At 42.5% G+C, this 23,705-nt stretch overlaps 1 protein-coding gene across 10 annotated transcripts in view; it reads left to right on the top strand.

Annotated features, from left to right (window-relative positions):
* The window catches only part of LOC144599462 (transcription factor Dp-2-like), a 176,236-nt gene that overhangs the window by 94,869 nt on the left and 57,662 nt on the right, over positions 1-23,705 (top strand). For 9 of the 10 annotated variants that reach the window (XM_078410409.1, XM_078410406.1, XM_078410402.1 and 6 more), the window contains 2 exons: positions 13,852-13,955; positions 23,053-23,174. In XM_078410409.1, coding sequence (XP_078266535.1) covers positions 13,863-13,955; positions 23,053-23,174 — 215 coding nt within the window. In that variant the 5' untranslated portion in view covers positions 13,852-13,862. The remainder of the gene's footprint in view (positions 1-13,851; positions 13,956-23,052; positions 23,175-23,705) is intronic. The other variant, XM_078410407.1, reaches the window with a different exon arrangement.

Here is a 23,705-nt window from a genome sequence, read left to right as displayed (position 1 = left end):
TCATTGCCAGTGCTAAAAACAAAGTGCTTGATGAACTCAACAGACCAGTTAGCATCTGTGGAAGGAAAGGCAGGTGGTGTTTCAGGTCAGGACCCTACTTCGGGACCTTGTTTTTTGCTTAAGCTTCCAGCATCTGCAGTCTCTTGTGTCAATGTCTTTCATTGTTTGGACTGCTTCAGTGTGGGTGGTTAAGTGTGCTTACTTATGCTGATTGAGAGTGTGAATTGGGATGTTGAGCACCAAAGTAACACCATTGATGTTGATTGACATTAGAGTTCTACCTGCTCTGTCTGTAGATGGGCACACTGCACATCACTTTTGCATTTTCAGGGACTCGATGCAGGTACAGTGCCCTCCATAAATTTGGGACAAAGACACCCATAATTTATTTATTTGCCTCTGTACTCCACAATTTGAGATTTGTAATAGAAAAAAATCACATGTGGTTAAAGTGCACATTGTCAGATTTTATTAAAGGCCATTTTTATACATTTTGGTTTCACCATGTAGAAATTACAATTGTGTTTATACATAGTCCCCCCCATTTCAGGGCATCATAATGTTTGGGACACATGGCTTCACAGATGTTTGTAATTGCTCAAGTGTGTTTAACTGCCTCCTTAATGCAGGTATAAGAGAGCTCTCAGCACTAGTCTTTCCTCCAGTCTTTCCATCACCTTTAGAAACTTTTATTGCTGTTTATCAACATGAGGACCAAAGTTGTGCCAATGAAAGTCAAAGAAGCCATAATGAGACCGAAACAAGAATAAAACTGTTAGAGACATCAGCCAAACCTTGGGCTTGCCAAAATCAACTGTTTGGAACATCATTGTGAAGGATGGTGAGCTTACTAATTGCAAAGGGACTGGCAGCCAAGGAAGACCTCCACAGCTGATGACAGAAGAATTCTCTCTATAATAAAGAAAAAACCCCAAACAACTGTTCGACAGAACAGAAACACTCTTCAGGAGTCAGGTGTGGATTTATCAATGACCACTGTCCGCAGAAAACCTCATGAACAGAAATACAGAGGCTACACTGCAAGATGCAAACCACTGGTTAGCTACAAAAATAGGATGGCCGGGTTAGTTTGCCAAGAGGTATTTAAAAGAGCAACCACAGTTCTGGAAAAAGGTCTTGTGGACACGTGAGGCGAAGATTAACTTACCTCAGAGTGATGGCAAGCGCAACATTTGGAGGAGAGAAGGAACTGCCTAAGATCCAAAGCATACCACCTCATCTGTGAAACACGGTGGTGGGGGTGTTATGGCCTGGGCATGTATGGCTGCTGAAGGTACTGGCTCACTTATCTTCATTGATGATACGTCTGCTGATGGTAGTAGCATAATGAACTCTGAAGTGTATAAACACATCCAATCTGCTCAAGTTCAAACAAATACCTCAAAACACATTGGCCGGCAGCAAGCCAATGATCTTAAACATACTGCTAAAGCAACAAAGGAGTTTTTCAAAGCTAAAAAATGGTCAATTCTTGAGGGGCCAAGTCAATCACCTGATCTGAACCCAATTGAGCTTGCTTTTTATATGCTGAAGAGAAAACTGAAGGGGACTAGCCCCCAAACCAAGCATAAACTAAAGATGGCAGCAATACAGGCCTGGCAGAGCATCACCAGAGAAGACACCCAGCAACTGGTGATGTCCATGAATCGCAGACTTCAAGCAGTCATTGCATACAAAGGATGTGCAACAAAATACTAAACATAACTACTTTCATTTATATGACATTGTTGCGTCCCAAACATTATGGTGCCCTAAAATGGGGGGACTATGTATAAACACTGCTGTAATTTCTACATGGTGAAACCAAAATGTCTAAAATTGCCTTTATTAAAATCTGACAATGTGCACATTAACCACATGTGATTTTTTTTCTATTACAAATCTCAAATTGTGGAGTACAGAGGGAAATAAATAAATGATGGCCCTTTGTCCCAAACATTATGGAGGGCACTGTATCATTTGTCCCAGTTTTCAAGAGGAATGTTTTGCCAAACTGTAGAATGATGTTGAAAATTTGAATTTCAACAGCCAAGAGACAAGAGTGTTTTATTGTCCTATGTCCCAGAACGGAATAATGAAATTCTTACTTGCAGCAGCACAACAGATATTTAAACATATTACTCTGCAAAACCCATAATAACCAACAAAAAAAGTTCAGTGTATATAATTTATATTAAAAAAAACCAGACAAATGAATAGACATTATTTCAGACCCAGTCTGAAGAAGGGTCTTGATCTGAAACGTCACCCATTCCTTCTCTCCAGAGATGCTGCCTGTCCCGCTGGTGAGTTACTCCAGCATTTTGTGTCTATCTTCAGTGTAAACCAGCAACTGCAGTTCCTTCCTAAACAATAATAGTACAAAGTCAAAACTCTATATAGTTCAGAGCCTATTTGGATGTTAGTGTTTAATGGCCTGATGGTTGAAGCCGAGGGATAAGTTGGATAAACAGAGAAAACACCAGTGGGTTCTGGAGAAACGGACTGACAGAAGACCATGTGCTGACGTGGCTGCGAACTTGTTGAATTGTTTCCATTATTTAATAAGCCATTCTGCTACATCTATAGTGTTCTATCTGGAAGTGATTAAAGACCCTGGGTTCTGATATTTGAGTGGTCTTTATCTGCCCTTTTTTTGCTTTTGGGTTCCTGCTTTTGCTCTTGGGTACAACATTCACCCAGAAGTGTTATTCTCTACGGTCCAGATTTTGACTGGCTGGGGAGAGGAATGGAAGGAAAGTATTGTGCCAATTAGCATGTTGTGGGGAGATGGTTCTAGTATTGTTACAGCAACTTAGTCCTTCCCAATAAAGTCCTTAACCGTTGACGAAGGAAGGGAGCAATGGTTCTTGATGCAAATAACAACAACAGAGAGATCTTCACGACATTGCAGTCTAATTAGTTGTTTATTGAATTAATAATACAAAACAGATTAGTATATCTCCCGTCGCTAACTTGTTTGTTTGACTTGTTTGGTAAGAACTTAGTATCTCGCCGTCACTCCTTCGTATCCTGTTACTGGCTTACGGAAACCCTATTATCTTAGCAAGCTCCTGGTGCTGGTTCCATGGTCCGCCAAATCCCTTTGTTCAGCAGACTCCTCGTTGTTACTTGTATGGTCTGCTAAACCCTGTGTCTAGTCGGCTCTTGATGTCACTGAAGCATTACGTAGGTGCTGGGCAAATTATACTCAAAATTCTGGCCCTGCCCATGGCTCCTCCCATGGCTCCTCCCATGGCTCCTCCCAGTCCATATACGTAAGACTCCAACATTCATCTCAGGGCAATCCTCTGCTATACAAAAATAATACAGCAGGTTCCAAAGTAATATGCTAAGATAGCTAATAAACACAAAATGGCTCCGACAAATATATAAGACATTGATGAGGCAACATTTAGAGTATTGTGTTCAGTTTTGGTCACCATGTCATTAGAAAGATGTTGTCAAGCTGGAAAGGGTGCAGAGGAGATTCTGGAGGATGTTGTCGGGGTTGAGGGCCTGAGCTATAGGGAGAGGTTGAGCAGGCCAGGACTATTCCTTGGAGCGCAGGATGATGAGGGCTGATCTTAAAGAGATGTACAAAACCATGAGAGGAATAGATCGAGTAAATGCAAAGAGACGTTTGGTCAGAGTAGGGGAATCGAGAAACGTTTAATAGGAACCTGAAGGGTAACCTTTTTACACAAAGGGTGGTAGGTGTATGGAACAAGCTGCCAGAGGAAGTAGTTGAGATGACGTTTAAGAAACATTTAGACAGGTACATGGATAGGACAGGTTTAGAGGGATATATGGACCAAACACAAACAGGTTGGACTAATGTATATGGGGCATGTTGGTGAGCACGGGCAGGTTGGGCCGAAGGGCCTGTTTCCACTCTGTATGACTCTTATCTTCAACAGCAATATTGTCGCATCAGTCTGAGCTTTCACCACATGCCACCAGCCCTCAACAATTAGTACCAGTTGCCATACATTTAAGGAAACTTTTCATCTCCTCTTCCCCACTCCCTCTGACTTGCTATACGAACATTCACAAGACAAAACCGCTGGTACGCTCTCTGACACAAAGGCAGTGTCATCATCTGCCAGTAGCTTTATTTTTAAATATATTGATCTTAAGCACAATTTGTGTTTTGATTTATGTTGTTGAAGGGATTGGAAAGTTTTTTTTTTGGACTAAAATAGATTTTGGAATGAGGTACTTTTGAAAACTATTTTATTGAAACTCATGGGAACCAGTTCAATTGAGAACTTGTCATGACTTTTTTCCCCCTGATTAGATAGCAAATGTGAAAGCTGATAGACTTGGAGAGAAGACACAAGTTGCTGGAGTAACTCAGCAGGTCAGGTGGCCTCTCTGGAGAACATGGATATCCAGAAATGCTGCATGACCGGCTGAGTTACTCCAGCAATTTGTGTCTTCTCTCCAAGCTATACATCACTCTATCTGCTTTTACATGTGCTCTATCTAATCAGGAAAAAAAAGTAAAACCGGCACTTGCAGTTCCCTGCGTCTCCACATAGACTTGGTTGTTTCCAAGGACGAATTTGCTCTTTGGTGAAAAATCTAAGTAGGTTTCAGGCGGCACGGTAGCGCAGCGGTAGAGTTGCTGCTTTACAGCGAATGCAGCGCCGGAGACTCAGGTTCGATCCTGACTACGGGTGCTGCACTGTAAGGAGTTTGTACGTTCTCCCCGTGACCTGCGTGGGTTTCCTCCGAGATCTTCGGTTTCCTCCCACACTCCAAAGACGTACAGGTATGTAGGTTAATTGGCTGGGTAAATGTAAAAAAAAAATTGTCCCTAGTGGGTGTAGGATAGTGTTAGTGTACGGGGATCGCTGGGCGGCACGGACTTGGTGGGCCGAAAAAAAAGGCCTGTTTCCGGCTGTATGTATATGATATGATATGATGATAAACCCAGCACTCCCTGTCCTCCAAACAAAGGCGACCTTTTCAGTGGCTGCAAGTGACCATGTTGGAAACTAATTATTTTCATGAAAATGAATGCAAGACAAGAGTGCCCCGCACTGGTGGCAGTGGGAGGTCAAGAAGATATTGCACACAAACTCTAAAGGGCCGTTCAACTGACGACTTAAGCCATTGCATCTGCAGGACTTTGTTGCTTGCATGCTGATGGACAATGGAGAAGGAATTTCTACAATTTCTCCGGAATTTCATTTGCATCTTATTCAACAATGCCAGTTGCTTTGAATATTTCTGGTGCAGGGGTCATTCTCAACACATTAGTTGGAATTGTTAGCGAGCTAAGAGGCTTCATTTGGTTGCTGAACCTAGCGAGCTAAGAGGCTTCATTTTATCTACTAAATTGACATGATGGTTCAACGGTGCTTCATTCGTCATATGCACAGCTATACGGTGAAATTATTTTTGCATATATTGCACATGCAATTACTGCCATTTTGGGCGCCATTATTCAAAGTCCTAAGTCTGGTCGGACTACAGGAACAGTTACAGTGAACTGACACCCCTCTCTTCTCTCCTCAACCGGCCATCTTTGTAGCCGGGGGGCGCCTCTTGCAGCCGACCATTTTGGATTTCCTTTAAACCGAAGAACATGGGGAATAGAAAGAGTGGTAGGCTGTTTAATTCTTTACTCCTGCTCAGGAATTCAGATCATGGCTGATCATAGGTCGGTACCATTGCACCAGTGTGTGCACCCAAGGGATTGTTGCTGCTCTGATCTTTAACAACACATCTAGATTCTAGCATTAAGCATGAAAATGGGCATTTTACAAGATTTCCATTTGTATATCTTTCGGATGAAACTGCCCGACTTTGTGAGTATAAAGAATGCTCACTGCATTAACTTTATTTTTATATCGAGAACCATATTTGTTTCTTTATAGAAGTACAAAGCCTGTAATTTTGCACAGCATGCTAGGTGTCAGATCCAGTGAAAGAGTTTAGTTGGCCATCAAATGTTACACTTGCCTTTGGGGAAGACTGCTTTTATTTTTCTATTTTGGCACCCAAACCATAATATCATCCTGGGGTACAATTCCATGAACTCTGGGCACCTCACCCTAATTGATTGGAAAAATACAGCATACAAACCAGCCCTTCGGCCCATCGAGTCCATGCAGACCATCGATCACCAGTTCGTACTAGTTCTATGTCATCCCACTTTTGCATCCACTCCCTACACACCAGTGGCAAATTACATTGGCTAATTAACCTGCAAGCGGGCACGTCTTTGGGATGTAGAAGGAAACTGGAGCACCTAGACAAAACCTACGTGGGCACAGTGACAATGTGCAAATTCCACACAGACAGGCACCTGAGGTTAGGATCGAACACGGGTCTCTGGCGCTGTGAGGCAGCAGCTCTACGAGCTGCGCCACTGTGCCACCCATGAATGATGCTGTGTAATCCTCAACACAGCATGCAGCCAAAGTATTTAAGAATGGAAGGGTGTCATAGCCAACATGAATACTGATCTGAACAAGACCAAGGCTGTATCACTGTACTGAAAAGGAGGATGGGTGGGGTATGGGGAAGTTGGGAACTTTATTGGATAGTGAATAGAAAATTGCAAAAGTCCAGATCTGCTTTTGCAAATGGTAGTGTCTTGCTAATTTCCCACATGTTTCTTAACTCGGAATTTATCAGAAGTTAAACTTAGCACCTTGCCTGTCAAGCTCAGTTGAACAGCACCCTTCCAAACACAGCCCAATAAACAAAATAAATGACCAGTTTTGCTTCTTTCAATGGGAATGTAATTATTAACTAGAAAATTCCACATTTGGCATCAGTTGGCAGGTTGTATGAAAATTACCTCTTGGCTTAGAATCTGAATTGATTAAAATGCAGTTAAGTTATTTTTTTCCCGCGCTGTGATATTTATTTGCTGGTGAAAGTTGCAAGGCCTGGATATTTGTGCGATTATAGATAGCAAAAGCAATCAAAAGAACATTGATGCGTGATTCCAGTCTATGCAGAAAGTTTAAAAAATAGTATTTGGGTGTGAGAGATGACCATTCAGCCCACAGACCTATACTGACATTCATTTAGATTACAGTTGATTAGTGGAACTTCAGATCCACTAATCTGCCTTTTCTTCAGATAAATCCTTTAACCATCACAGCAATCTCATTTAACATAATGTTGCTAACTTTTTGCAAAATTCCATCGACCGAGTGTGAAAAGGTGTTTGCTGACTTAATTCCAAAATGGCCCCCTAGTTTAATGATTGTGCCCTCTTGTTCAGAATATAATCCATTAATTTAATTGTTTCACTATTGGTGGCTGTACTGTCAGCTGCCAAGATACTAAGATCTGGAGTTCCCATTCTAAACATCTCAGATTCTCCATTCCCCCTTTCCTCTTATAAAATGCTCTATGACCATGCCTTTGATATTTCCTTTTGTGGCACAAAATATAACTTTATTCCTTGCAATCATACCTTGGAGTCAAATTTAGAAACAGGAAACTGCTGAATATGCGGATTTACAAAAAAGCCACAAAGTGCTGGAGTGACTCAGTGGGTCAGGCAGCATCTGTGGAGGGAATGGACAGTGATGGGGGAGTTTTTGATAGGCAAATGGTTGGACAGGGATGAAAAGATAGAGGATGTGAGGAAAAAGGATTGAAGAGTTGTGAATTATGAAGCTAGAGGAAGGAACGTAGGTGGAAGGGAAGGGAGAGGGGAGAAATGGGTGCGAGTTCAGATGGGGTAGAGGGAAGAGTGGGGGTTGAAAAAGTGGGAGGGAAAAGGGGGGGAAGGTGTTTTAGATTGTTATCTAGAATTGGAGAATTCAATGTTCATACCATTGGGTTGTAAGCTACCAAGCGGAATATGAGGTGCTGTTCCTCCAGTTAGCTTGCGGTCTCACTCAGGCAAATAAGGCCTAGGACAGAAAGGTCAGTGTGGGAATGGGAAGAGGAGTTAAAATGTTTAGCAACTGGGAGATCCAGCAGGCAAGTGTTGGGCAAAATGGTCGCCGAGACCATGCGTAGATGTTGACCAAGTGTGAGCTTTATGGTAACAACAAATTTCATCGCATCCTGGTATATTTGACAAGAAACAAATCTGAATCTGAACCCTGACTAGTAAAATTTGTTATCATGTGCTCTTTCATCATCACTAAGTTTAGTCACTGGGGGGCAGCACTGTGACGCAGTGGTGGAGCTATTGACTTACAGCGCCAGAGATCTGTATTCGTTCCTGACTGCGGGTTCTGTCATAAGGTCGTAAATGATTGGAGTAGAATTAGACTCTTCGGCCCATCAAGTCTACTCCGCCATTCGATCATGGCTGATCTATCTCTCCTAACCCAATTCTCCTGCCTTCTCCCCATTACCTCTGACACCTGTACTAATCAAGAATCTATCTCGGCCTTAAAAATATCAACTGACCTGGCCTCTGCAGCCTTCAGTGGCAAAGAATTCCACAGATTCATCACCCACTGACTAAAGAAATTTAACTTAATTTCCTTCCAAAAAGAAAGTCCTTTAATTCTGAGGCTATGACCTCGTCCTAGACTCTCCCACTAGTGGAAACATCCTCTCCACATCCACTCTATCCAAGCCATTCACTATTCTGTATGTTTCAATGGGTTTCCCCCTCAATCCCCAGTGAGTAAAGGCCCAGTGGTGTCAAACGCTCATTATATGTTAAATTACTAATTCCCGGGATGTTCCCGGGAGTTTGCACGTTCTCCCTGTACCCATGTGGGTTTTCACGAGGTGCTCCGGTTTCCTCCCACACTCCAAAAATGTACAGGTTTGTAGGCTAAAATTGTAAATTGTCCGTAGTGTGTGCAGGATTGTGTTCGTGTGTGGAGATCGCTGGTCAGCACAGACTCGGTAGGCCGAAGGGCCTGTTTCCACGCTGTATCTCTAAACTAAACTAAATCCTGGAATTCCATGTCAGACGGTATTATGGGAGTAGCTGCATCTGAAGGATTGCAGTGGTTCAAAAGGCAACTCATCCCACCCACTCAAGGGCAGGTAGGGTTGGCAGTAATTCTAGACTGAATAGACGTGCCCACATCCTGAAAAAGTACAGGAAGAGATTAATGCGGAACTCATTGCTCCATCCTCCAGACAGAAACTGTTTCCTTTATTACCATTTCCTCTCCTACCTCCCGAGCCTATTATTAACCCACCGTTTCATTTTTGCTAATCTCTTGCGTGGGAGTATTATTAGATGCCACTGAATGTATGTATAGGCACTATTCATTGCTTTTCTCTCTGCCAGGCTAATAATCTCCTTAAAAAATACCACTAGATTAGTGCTACAAATTCATGCTTGCTTTCTTTGATCATCCCATCCTTGTCTAAATGCTCAGTCACCTCCTGTGAAGATAAATGCTGGTAACTTTCCCACGTATTCTGTTGGCACCAGATAGCTCACCAACAGTTTGACCCCATTTACTGAGGTCATTTCATTTCTCACTCCTTAAAGTTTGACATTCTTGATTGTAAAACCCTATTTAGTCGCCATTCTTTTATTGTCAGACTTCAACTGATTCTGACTAAATTTAGTTTAGCCTGATCCTCATTACTAAATCCAGCTCCCTTGTGAGGTCATAAGAACATGATTCAAGAATTTTGCCCCAAATATGTTGTAGAAATGAATTCCCATCGTGATTGGGGTGCGCCTGTTTCTCCCACTCTGTGAAAGTCCAAATCTTTTATTGAAGGTTCATTGTTCTTGTAGTATGCTTCCCTGGACATCTGAATATTCGCATCCCTTCATTACAGCATTCATTGGGTTGACATGCTCATCAATGCAGGTTCTGCTTTGTTCTGTACCTTCCCATACCTCTAGCTTCCCCCTCCCTGACTCTAAAGGGTCTCGACCTGAAACGTCACCTATTCCTTTTCTCCAGAGATGCTGCCTGACCCGCTGAGTTGCTCCAGCATTTTGTGTCTATCTTTGGGATGATTACATTGGGCTCAGCCAGTGCTTTGTGATTGTCCTCTACGCACTAACATGTGGTCACATAACCTTTGCAGCTGTGCTTCCCATAATCACCCCGTGGCCTTGTTACCATGGTTCTTCTGTAAAGTGGAGCAGGCCACAAGCATCGTAAAGGCCCCGCGCAACACAACCCAAGGCCCTGCCTGCAGACTGACTTGCTAGAATACTGAATCCTTAGATGGTAGGAAAATATTAAAATTTCTAAAATGTAAAAAAGTCATAAAGGCACTTAAAATAATTAGCTGATTAAATAAAGCAAGAAAGTCAATAAAATAAAGTACAACAGCAAACCACTAACATTGCTGTAGATTTTTAATGAAACTCAGTGGCTCGGTTCATCTTAATGAGGCCACATTCATTGAATGTGTCTCAGCTGTGGCTGACGTGAAGCTGGTGCATCCAAAATCCATGTAACCTTGGAATATTTAGCCATGCTCCATTTGTAGTCAGCTCTCCAGAATGACTGGTGGATCACTGGAGTTGTCCATACAATTCTTTGACATTACCCTGTTATTCAGTAAATTGTGGCCATTATTTTTAAGTAATTCCATATCCTGACAAATGCCTGTTTCATTCCCATAAAGCTGAAACTTAGACAATAGACAATAGGTGCAGGAGGAGGCCATTCGGCCCTTCAAGCCAGCACCGCCATTCAATGTGATCATGGCTGATCATTCTCAATCAGTACCCCGTTCCTGCCTTCTCCCCATACCCCCTGACTCCGCTATCCTTAAGAGCTCTATCCAGCTCTCTCTTGAATGCATTCAGAGAATTGGCCTCCACTGCCTTCTGAGGCAGAGAATTCCACAGATTCACAACTCTCTGACTGAAAAAGTTTTTCCTCATCTCAGTTCTAAATGGCCTACCCCTTATTCTTAAACTGTGGCCCCTTGTTCAGGACTCCCCCAACATTGGGAACATGTTTCCTGCCTCTAACGTGTCCAATCCCTTAATAATCTTATACGTTTCGATAAGATCTCCTCTCATCCTTCTAAATTCCAGTGTATACAAGCCTAGTCACTCCAGTCTTTCAACATATGATAGTCCCGCCATTCCGGGAATTAACCTAGTAAACCTACGCTGCACGCCCTCAATAGCAAGAATATTCTTCCTCAAATTTGGAGACCAAAACTGAACACAGTACTCCAGGTGCGGTCTCACTAGGGCCCTGTACAACTGCAGAAGGACCTCTTTGCTCCTATACTCAACTCCTCTTGTTATGAAGGCCAACATTCCATTGGCTTTCTTCACTTATTGCTTTTCTTAACGCATTTGCATTATTTGTGTAAGAGAAGCACAAAGTGATTAGAGTAACTCAGCGGGTCAGGCGGCATCTGTGGAGGACATGGATATGCAGCATTTCAAGTTGGGACCCTGTCTGACCCACTGAGTTACCCAGCCCTTTATGTTTTACTCAAGATTTCATTATCTCCACTTCTTTGCGTCTCTATTTGAGTAAATGCCTTTGTCTTATGATTTGGTCTTTCAATTTACATGGAAATAAAATAAATGAAAACAAAATGATTTCAGAAATAATAATTGAAGTCCAGAAAGTGCTAAGGTGCAAATTCATGTAAGGACTTTGTTACCTATAATAATACCCATACAATTTATCAAGCTACAGGCCGAACATTCAATTTCTATCTCACACAATAACAACTGAAATGTTCTCATTGAGTCATCACATCAACTGGATTGCTTTTATGCTCCATGCCACCCACCTGTCTTGATTCCCACAATTGGAATGAAATTTTCTTTGAGCTTTAAGAACAAAATTTACTCCTGACGAGGTTTCATTGGCAAGGCTTGCAACCATTGTGCATCGAGCATCGTCCTTGAGGAGAAATGGAAGCAAACTGCCTTAAACTATTGCAGCTCTCCTGTTGAAGCTGGGTGAAGTGCGAAAGGGGAAGGGGGGGGGGGGGGAGAGAGGCTATAAGGGAGGGTGCTGAGAGGCAGGAAGTGATGGAGGCAGTTAGGGGAGAATTGGAAAGAGGGAAGGGGACTGTGGACAATATTGTGTCTCTGTGTATGGTTAGAGTGCATCTGTAAGATTTAGAGAGAGTGTGTGTGTGTGTGTGTGAGAGAGAATGTGTGCCCATCCAAGTGTGCATACTCGGTCTATGCCGCAGAACTTGGTCTCTAGCTGTCAGGGCCTCCTTACATTTTGACCAAGATCCTGTCATATCCGTGGGGTAGCTGGTGTGTTGCAGCCTCCCCCATTTTTAATGAATTTATGTAGAAACAATTAACTGCAGATGCTGGTTTACAAATAAAGACACATTGTGATGGAGTAACTTGGCGAGTCAGGCAGCATCTCTGGAGAACATGGAAAGAATCCATGACAGGCATCTTCCTTTCCCTCCTTCTCCTGTATAAGCTGTTGCAAATAACAAAGTTGCCGTGACCTCTCCTAGAAATCACAAGTTGATGATTCCTTGCCTGCATTCCCGAGCAATTGGTTGTGCCTGAGCCAGCTGGATTAAATTTCATCACTCTCAATTGCAAGGAACCTTGTACATTCGAGGTAGGCCCTTACCTTTGCCAATATTTGTTTGCCATGTGTGAGTTTCACTGTTGGGGTTAATGTTTATTAACTTCCCCCAATTATCTCAGATTTGTTGGATGCAGCCTTGAGCCGACCACATTGGTGGGTCAAGAGTCATAGAGTCATACAGCACGGAAACAGGCTTTTCAGCTCAATTGCCCACTCTGACCAAGATGCCCCATCTGCACTAGTCCCACCTGCCCATATCTCTCTAAACCTATCCTATCCATATACCCGTCCAAATGTCTTTTAAATGTTGCTATAGTACCTGTCTCAACTACTTCTGGCAACTCTTTCCATATACCCACCACCCTCTGTGTGGAAAAAGTTGCCCCTTAGGTTCCTATTAAATCTTTCCCCTCTCACCTTAAACCCATGTCCTTTGGTTCTTTATTCCCCTGCTCTCCAGAGTAACCAATAGGTCAGATCAGTAAGGTTGGCAGATTTCCATTTGTGTGTCAGAAATTACACGTAGACCAGGAAGTTTTCCTTGCAGTCAAACTACTTATTTAACGTAAAGGCCAATCGGGTTTACTTATATCCAGATGGGTCTTTACATTAAGCCAGCAGTTTTATTGATAACTTTACTGAGACCAAAATTTTCATTCCAGTTTTAAGACTTGATCACAAAAGGTTTACATGTTGGAAGAGAAGGAGCTGAGGCCTTACCAAATCATTGGTATTAGTTTATTATTGTCACTTGTACCTAGATATGGTGAAAAATGTTGTTTTGCACATAATCTAGGCCGATCATTCAATACATAAGTACAAAAGGTAGTGCAAAAAGAGAAAATAAACAGGATGTCGTGTTAAAGTGCAAAGAAGGTGCAGGGATAATAGGCAAGTTCCTGCATTGGTCTTTGTTTGTCATTGTCACCTGTACTGAGATGCTGTGAAATATTATGTTTTGCATCCCATTCGGGCACATCACATCATTCATGAGTACAACAGGTAGTGCAAAAGAGAAAGGAAACAAAGTGTAGAATATCGTGTTACATCTACAGAGAAAGTGCAGATAAAATAAGGTGTAAGGGCCGGAACAAGATGGATGGGAAGATGAGGAAGGAGTTCATCCATAGCATGTGAGAGGTCCATATAAGACCTCATGTATGCCTGGTAAAGCTCCTGGCACCCTCCGAAAGACTAAAGTTTGGGTACTGGTCATATCTAGATATCTTCCCAAGCCAACAACCAGTTTCACATGGACTCCGATGAGACAGATCTTCCGTAACACTGCCAAAGGTTTGATTTGTGTGTTGTCCCAGGATGGGGTGTTCTCTTTGTACTGATCTTGTGGTTTAAGTTGTAGTTTAATGATTGATTTGATTATTTCCAGATAGTCTATCCATGGTCGCTACATCCGTTTCCAACATCGTCTCTCAAACCAAGATCTTACCTAAAACCTTAGGCCTAGCAAACGTGAATGTTGCACCCCAAATGGTGAGTACTGAAGTCAGTTTCATGACCTTTTCAGCTGTCTGTTCACCAGATACGAGCACAGTGTGATATGTTCTTACAGTATGTCCATCTGCTTTAACTACATTGTCAGAAAAGAATGTGTTCTGCAGCGGAGGAAGATGCAATAGGTATTTTTTTCCCCTTTTATTTCAAATGGTAGTGCAAAGAAGTGACAAGTATATTTGACTTTTAAATCCACACTGATGGACTTTGCTAAGTATTTACCATCTGTGGTGTTATTTACTCTAATGTGTTATGTATGTGAATTTGAAGTGGTGTCTTTCAGTTTTGTAAGTACCCACATGGTAAGAATTCAACATTAAGATGCATTTATTAGAAGTTGCCAGGTAAAATTCAGATACTTTTGACTTCTTATCCGATGCCACGCCCCCTGTTAAGCATCTCTCCTAGTTAGTATCTCTGCCAGGACATAGAAACATCGCAAGAAACACAATCCATTACCTTCCATTGCATTGAACATCATTGCGCTGTTTAGTTACGCTGAGAAGATGGTGGCGAGCCGTCTTGTTCAACCACTGCGGAGCTGGTGATGGTGCAGGTACTCCCACAGTACCATTGGGTCGAGGGTTCTAGGATTTAGACCCAGCTACAATGAAAGAATGGCATTGTATTTCCAGGTCAGAATGGTGTGCACCATGGAGGGTAGCTTGCAGGTACCTCTGCTGCTGGTTGGCCAAAGTCAGAAGTTGTATTATGATTCCGTTTGAGAGTGTGTCGTGGAATTATAATTTCAAATGATGTTAAAGATGAAATTGGATGAGTTGCTCAAGGAAGAAAACGCTACCTAAATCTAGTAAGGGATGATATAGGTGGGCCTTTGCCGTTATGGTTTGGAGAGGACATGATGCAATATGCATCATCTTTAGTGAGAGGGATCTGGTGTGCCAGGGTCCAGTTAAGTCCAAAATTTCCTAAGATATATCCACCATAATATTTTAAGTGGTGAGTGGCTTATTCACAAATGGATATTTCACATAGACCAGGACACTGAATGACGATTTTGTCAGGCAAAGATCCATTTGCAAAGATTCTCAAAGTTAGGCCCTCCCACAGTGTTAGTTGTGGGAGATGATGCGTTTATGATTGTTGCTAGGTGCAGTCAGCTGTGTGTCATGTGAGTGGTGAAGAGGTCCACAAAGGGGAACACAGAGAAGATGTGACAGAGGAGAGTTTTGAACTGGGAACAACTGAGAAGTGGCGTTTGAGGAGGATGCAATATGGAAAAATATATAACACTGAAAGGGGAGGAACGAAGACTTGGATAAATGTTGATGCAGGTTGGGAGAGAAAACTTTATTTGATAACAAAATATATAACCTAGCATGATTAAAGCAAATTGCAGAGAAATATATTGTCTGACAACAGACAACTAGAATTGACAATTAGCCCCTTGCCACTTGCTGGAGGTTAATTTAAAGCAAAAATTCTGTATTCACTTACAAAATCGGATTCATAAACTGTTGTCCTCTCCATTTCAAGGAGGCACACAATCTCCTTTAGAGGTTACATTGAAATAGTTGTGTGTGGTCAGATCTTCTGGTCAAGGACAAGAGCATGAGGAATAGGAGCAAGAGAAGGCCGTCTGGTCTTTCAAGCCTGCTCCACCCTTCATTAAGATAATGGGTGGTCGCTAACTGGCCGCCATTTCCCAGCACTTTCTCCGTGTCCCTTGATTCTTTCGATGTCCATAAATCTATTAATCTGTGCGTTGAATACAGGTGCTCCTCAGCTTCTGATGGGGTTCCGTTCCGAGAAACCCATCGGAAACCAAAAGAATTGTAAGTCGAAATGCATTGTAATACACGCGATCACGTGGCCGGAAGCGAGTGGCGGCTCGCTACGGGTCCCTGCCATTTGCACCATCGCAAAGTCGAACTATCGCAAGTCGAAATTATCGTAAGCCGGGGAGCACCTGTACATACAATAACTGAACTCGGCAGAGTTCAATTCCATCATCTTTCTGAGTGAAAAAATTCTTCCGATCTCAGTCCCAAAGACCCTGGATACTTCAGCCATGGATAACGCCTTCTCTTCATCTTTCCTCAATCCTTCTAAGAATTTGGTATGTTTTGATAAGATTACCCTTCATTCTTGTAAACTCTGAATATAATTCTAGACAACCCTAAATCTCTCCTCCTGCAAACATGTATTTCATTCAATTGTTCTATATCTCTCTATATCATCATCTATATCTCTCGTCTCCCTTTGCCGTGACTTTCAGTCTGAAGAAGGGTCTCGACCCAAAACATCACCCATTCCTTCTCTCCAGAGATGCTGCCTGTCCCGCTGAGTTACTCCGGCATTTTGTGTCTATATTCGATTTAAACCAGCATCTGCATTTCATTCCTACACATTTTGTGTCTATCCCTGGAACAAATTTGGTGAACCTTCACTGTACTTCCTCTATGACTATTACATCCTTTCTTAGATAAGGAGATGAAGTATGAACACTCTATTCCGTAGTGTGGAACTAGCTTGTCTCACCAAGCTCCTAAACAATTATAATAAGTCATGCTTACTCTAGTATTGAAATCATCTTCCAATAATGGCTAACATGCCAGTTTCTCTTTTTATGTCCTTGCAGTCATCTGTCTTTTGACTTTCAGTGACTTGTGCACAAGCAAATCTAGGTCCCTTTGAAATTCAACATTGTCTATTTTCTCACCATTTAAAAAATGCTCCACTTTCGATATTGTGCATCAAAGTGGATGACCTCATGATTTACCACATTATAGTCCACCTGTCATGTCTTTGCCCATTACTTGGTTTATCCACATCCCTTTGAAGGCTCTTCACAGCTTTCTCCATATTCACAGTGGCACCTATTTTGGATTATCAGCAAACTTGAAAACATGACAAAGAAGTCATTGTATTTGTCCCTACACCTTCTTCCTCGCATCCATCCAGGGACCCCAGCAGTCCTTCCAAGTGAGACAGATGTTCACTGTACCTCCTCTAACCTCATCTACTGTATCCTGAAGTGGCTTCCTTTACATCAGTGAGACCAAGCAACTCAGCAGCCATTTTGCCAAACTCCTGTGCTAGGTCTGCCAAGGCTTTCTCGATCCCTCAGTTGCGAACCATTTTAACACCCCTTCTCATTCCCCAAATGACCTTTCTGCCCTGAGCCTCCTCCATTGACAGAGTGAGACCACGCACAAACTGGAAGAGCAGCACCTCGTATTCCGCTTAGGTAGCTTTCACTCCCAAACCTTGAACTCTCCAATTTTAGGTAACTAACCAAAACCCGGTTAGTTCCACCTGGATTTGCATCTATTTCTCCCCCCCCCCTTCCACTAGCTTCACTATTCGCAACTCTTCAATCCTTATCCCGCACCTTTTGTCTTTTCATTTCTGGCCTTTGTCCACCCACCTGCCTATCAACCCCCCCCCCCCCCCTTCACCTGTATCTATCCACCACTGTCCTGCCCTTCTCTTTCAGCTTTCCTCCTCTACCACCACATTCATTCTGAAGAAGGGTCGAGCTGTCTTTTCTTGATAATACGACATCTGGTTTCCTCAAACAAATTGTTGACATGAGATGCTGGGTCCCAGCCACCTGCGGCACTCCACCGGTTGCAGCCTGTCAACCTGAGAAAGATCCGACTATTCCTGATTTTTGCTCTCTAATTCCAATATGTTCATATATTACTTTCAATACCATGTACCCTAACCTCGTTAATTAACATTCTGTGCAGGACCTTCTCGAACCCCTTCCAAAAATCCAATTGCATTACCTCCACTTGTTCCCTCTTACCTATCATTACCTGCCACATCCTCAAAGAACTGCAGCAGATTAATCAAACTTGTTTTCCTTTCATAAATCCGCATTGACCTTTCTCTTCGATTATTAAACTCTTCAGTACAGATTCCAGTACATTTTCCTACCAGTGATGATGTAAGGTTCATGTGCTGATAAAATGGAACCAACTTCCATTTGGTTAGTTCTGCCATTTACATTATTGTCAATCTAGCCCAAGATGAACTGACACCCCTCATTTTTGTGTTTTGAGCACCAGCAGTTTTTCTCATTTGATGAAGCTGAAGTTTGGGTTTTCCCCGACAGGTGGCAGCAAAGCATCTTTCAGGAATTTATGAACGATTTGGCTTCATCCAGTTGATGAGCAATGTTTTGCTTTGAGTTTTATTGACATTTTGATTACTTAATTATATAGGTTTCATACTTTTGTAGAGCAAATTGAAAAGGCTGAGTAATTACCTGAATTTAATTAGTTTCTTTAAAGCTTGCATTTAATATTTATCTTAATGATAAATTAATATTTTTCCATTCAAACCAATAATAAAATTGCCATCAGCGTTGGATTGAGATATGTGAGGAGACAGAGTTGTGAGCAGGCCCAGTACAAACTACAAACTATCCTTTGAGGAAGGTGCAAGGAATTGAGCAAGTCTTTTGGCTGCGGGCCATACAAAAGCAGACAAAGTACAAGGAAATGCTTTCTTAGACGATACTTCCAGGGTCGTAACTAAGCTATAAACCTTTGTTTACTGCACGAAGCTGTGTGTTTCATTCTGGCTCTCCTGTTTTGTTCTGATCTCGCGCCATCTCACTTGCTTGAAGTAGTTTTCTCTGGCCACAGAAGCCATCAAAATGGCAACCAAAGCAAGCTTGTGTTAATTGAAAGCTGATTTAAAAGAGAGGACAACTTTGATACTAGACTATTGACATGCCACTTGGTGTGCTGAAAGGTATGCTTCGCTCAGGAAATGCTGTTTTAATGCTTTGCTCTGTTTCAAATCATTGCATTTTAATATTGAGACCATGTATTCACACTAACATGTCATCATAATACCTGTGAATGCTTTAAAAGATGTTAAGTATATTTCATAAATATCCTTCACGTTATTCATTGATATTGTTTTGTTTTTGGTAAGAATATTCAAAGCAATCTTTAGTGGCCAAATGAACAAAACTACCTTATTGCTCTCTTAATAATTGAATTAAATCATAGAGTCACACAGCACGAAAATGGGCCCTTTCAGCACAACTTGCCCCATCTACAATAATCCCACCTGCCCACATTTGGCTCATATCTGTCTAAACCTTTCCCATCCATGTACCATGGATCTATGATCCATGAATCTTCGATCAAAATTGACAGATTATATCTATCTCTCCTAAATGGCATGAAACATGTGGCATGATCAACTGTCAGAATGGATCAAGGATCTACACTGGTCTGAACATCTTGCCTCTCTGTTCACTTGGATAACCTGCAGACCATTTGTGGAGTTTCTTTATTCCATCAACTGAAAGGAAAATACTGTTTCGACAGATGTGAGGAGAGGTGTTTGATCCTGAAACTCCGAGTTCCTGCTGGTATCAGAGCCATGCTTGAATATAAACTTTATTTTCACAAGCAGGTGCTTTAATCAAGGTTGCACACTAAAGAATTGAAACACTATGAACAAATAAGCAACAAAGGCTGACAATGGCACAACATTGAAACTGCTCAATACCAATAAGCTTAGCCAGTTTTGTCCATAGTGATGCTACCTATTTAAATTTGATGAGGCTGAATCACTTTTGCTAACTTGCTCTTGAAAATGTCACCACGATACAGAGGTTTGGTGCTTATCAAGTTGAAAAATGACAGTACAGGTCCACCACCGATTTCCGATAAGGTAGTTTTGTTCATTTTCTGACACTCTTGGTTGCAGAACCTTTCTGGATTATCTGTTTTGCCGGCCCATCAGGGGTCACAGCCTCCGAGAGGAGTCGAACATTAACGGAATGGTCTGCCGAGGGCCTGCAAAGTCGGCCTTGGAAGTCGACTATGGGAACGGATCTTGCTATTGAGGGCGTGCAGCGTAGGTTCACTAGGTTAATTCCCGGAATGGCGGGACTGTCGTATGTTGAAAGGCTGGAGCAATTAGGCTTGTATACACTGGAATTTAGAAGGATGAGGGGGGATCTTATTGAAACATACAAGATAATTAGGGGATTGGACACATTAGAGGCAGGAAACATGTTCCCAATGTTGGGGGAGTCCAGAACAAGGGGCCACAGTTTAAGAATAAGGGGTAGGCCATTTAGAACGGAGATGAGGAAGAACTTTTTCAGTCAGAGTGGTGAAGGTGTGGAATTCTCTGCCTCAGAAGGCAGTGGAGGCCAGTTCGTTGGATGCTTTCAAGAGAGAGCTGGATAGAGCTCTTAAGGATAGCGGAGTGAGGGGGTATGGGGAGAAGGCAGGAACGGGGTACTGATTGAGAGTGATCAGCCATGATCGCATTGAATGGCGGTGCTGGCTCGAAGGGCTGAATGGCCTACTCCTGCACCTATTGTCTATTGTCTATTGCTGGCTCCAACCAGGCAGGAGTTCCAGAGCTCCACCCACAGGGGGGAAATTCGACCCGCCGATCGGTTTGCGGAAGTCCCGATGAGGTAGAGATCGGCTACCTCACCCATTTTTGGAGAAACATCCGGGGGGGGGGGGGGGGGGGGGATTTCAAATACGCTCTGGTCATTTTGTCTGGATTAGGGGAGGTACTGAACCACCAGTTACTGGAAAATAGTGGTGGACCTATATTAGAATATAACTAGACCAAGTAGACCCGTTGGGCCTAAACCTCTCCTGCATTGGTGTAGCACCCTCTCCCTCCCCCCTTCCCCTCCACCCCACTCCATCCCCCTCAACCCCCCTTATCCTCCCTCCCCCTCCCTCCATCCCCGCTCCACTTCACCCTCACCCTCGCCTCCCCTTCCTCCCTTCCCCTCCCCTCCCTTCCCCTCGCCTCCAGTCCATCCCCCTCAACTCCCCTTATCCTCCCTCCCCCTCCCTCCATCCCCGCTCCCCTTCCCCCCTCTCGTTCCTCCCTTCCCCTCCCCGCCCTTCCCCTCGCCCCCACTCCATCCCCCTCAACCCCCCTTATCCTCCCTCCCCTCCCTCCCTAGGAGCTAGATTTAAACTTTAAAATGTGAATAACTTTAAAAATATAAAACCGATTTCAATGAAACTTCTTCCATTAGCACCAAAGGGTCGACGGTGAGTAAGGTGGGCCTAAAATTATCACGCTATCGTGTACCGTTTTGGTTGTAGTTCAGGAACAAACAAACAAACAAACGAGAGTTTTAGAATATAGATTACCCTCATGATTATAATTCCTTGCTATTGAATGCTGTCAGCAGGAAGTGTAGCACACATTTGGGAAAATATAAAATTATTTCTTGAGCAATTATTTCTTGTGTCTTCATAAAATTATTTCTTCATTGATTCAATGCATGCATATATCTCATTGGTGGGAGATGCTGCACTGTCTATTTGTATACTGTGAGCATCGTATATGGCTTCACAATTGATCTCATGTCAAGTCAAGTCTACTTTATTTGTCATATACACATACAAGATGTGCAGTGAAATAAAAGTGGCAATGCCTGCGGATTGTGCTAAAACTACAAACAGAATAGACTTTTTTTTTTAAAAGACACAACACAAAAAATTAATAGTAAATTAGTCCCTGATGATATGAGTTAATAGTCCTGATGGCCTGTAGGAAGAAACCGTCTCATCCTCTTTGTTTTCACAGCGTGACAGCGGAGGTGTTTGCCTGTCCGTAGCAGCTGGAACAGTCCGTTGCTGGGGTGGTAGGGGTCTCCCATAATATTGCTGGCTCTGGATCTGCACCTCCTGATGTATAGGCCCTGCAGGGGGGCGAGTGTAGTTCCCATGGTGCGTTCAGCCGAACGCATTACTCTCCGCAGAACCTTCCTGTCCTGGGCAGAGCTGTTCCCAAACCAGATTGAGATGTTGCCAGACAAGATGCTTTCTACAGCCCCAGAGTAGAAGCACTGAAGGATCCTCGGAGAGACTCTGAATTTCCTCAGCTGTCTGAGGTGGTAAGGGGCGCTGCCTTGCCTTACCCACCAGTGCAGCAAACTTCATTCTGCAGCAAACTCCATTCCGAGCCAATGTGCTTTGATTACAATGACATGGTTTTTTTTGTCCTGACCAGCATCTGTGAACCAGATCCTAATATTTGCAGGCTAAATAAGTACAAATTTGCCATAAAACTAAATGAATCACTGTAAAAAGACAAGATGGTTTATAAGAATTAAGGCAATGCCACTGTAAAGTAACCTACCCGTATTGTGCTGAGGACTGGGGTAATGTATAGTTTGTACACGCAATACTATGAAAATTGCATAATTAGGCTTAGTATTCGATTGATGTGAAATATCGAGGAGATTAGATTTTCTAATCAGAATTTTGAGAAATCTCTTTTGGAGGGGAATCAAGAACTAGATGGCATAATGTTAAAATAGTCATATAAATGTAAAATCGGGTTTAAATTCTCTGATATTAGGATTTTAATATTTCTGCTCCCGGGTGCAATAAATTTGGGGTCAGTTGAAGCATTCAAGGATCACAGAGTAATGACAGGTATATGGCATTGTGCAACCTTGATATTATAACTCAGTGGTATGAATATTGATTTCTCTCATTTCAAGTAACCCTTGCATTCCCTTGCTCTCCGTCCCTCCCCCACTCTAGTCATTCTACTAGTTTCACAGTTGTGCTGCTTAGCTTACTATTTGTATCTACTCATTATTACCTTTACCACAGCCAACAATGGACCATTGTGGGTTCCACCTTTCCTTGATCATCGTTGCTAGCTTTGATTTCTTTTCATACCTTTCATTCATTTGTTCTTTGTGCCTTTTCATATCTCTAGTTTCCCTCTCACCTGACCCTCAGTCAGAAGAAGGGTCTTGACCCGAAATGTCATCTACTCCATTTCTCCAGAGATGCTGCCTGACCCGCTGAGTTACTCCAGCTTTTTGTGTCTATTTTGATATAATTTAATATTGGACAGGTTGACTGGTCTATTCTTGCAGGGTCTGAATTTCACCCTGGATTTGTCCCGTAAAAGTCTTACTGGTTTAAAGTCAGGGAAAGAGATTAAAGAGATTTTTTGGCAATAAAAGCACGACGTGCACTTACACAATGCAATGCGCAGTATGCACATGTATTATGGTAGCACCAATATATACTCTGCATTTACAACTGCAAATTACTTCTCCCTTTGTGCTTGACAGATCATAAGCACACCACAGCGACTGAGCAACACTGGAAGTGTTCTGATCGGAAGTCCTTACACCCCCACACCAACTATGGTTACGCAGAGTCACATAACAGACCCTTCTGGATGGGTTGCAGGGTAAGCTTTCACCTTTTAAGAGACATTTGCATTGTGGATAAAATTGCTGGTAGTTTCACTGAGTTAATAGTTGAATTTGAAATCTTTACCCAATTTTATGCTTTTATCTGACGCTACGTTTCTGGTCTGTTTGACCAAAGCGTTTTGACATTAAAGTGTGTGTGCTGGTACTTGAAGTGTTGGGCATGAGAACAGTTGAGGTGATGGTCAGAGAGGAAGGCAGTTAGTGGACAATGCAGGTATCTGAAGTTCATTAATCACAAGGTGGAAATCACCAAAAATGACACCAGTATTATTACTACTGTAGATGCCCAATATACCACTTGATTGTTTTGGAAAATTTCTGATGCAATTAACACAAAACCTTTTAATCATAAGATTGTTCTTGCCATTCTTGAACTCCAAAACCAAATCTTCTTTGTTAATTAAATACACCTAGTGTAGTGTTGTTCAGTAGAAATTGGTGATAGGCCACAAAAATGTTTGCGGCGATTGAATTTTATCCACTGGACTGTTTCTCATGAGAAATAT

This window comes from Rhinoraja longicauda, chromosome 13 (assembly GCF_053455715.1).
Source record: "Rhinoraja longicauda isolate Sanriku21f chromosome 13, sRhiLon1.1, whole genome shotgun sequence".
Taxonomy (NCBI): domain Eukaryota; kingdom Metazoa; phylum Chordata; class Chondrichthyes; order Rajiformes; family Arhynchobatidae; genus Rhinoraja; species Rhinoraja longicauda.
Note: the sequence above shows the minus strand (reverse complement) of the source record. Positions and strands in the feature narration are given on the sequence as shown.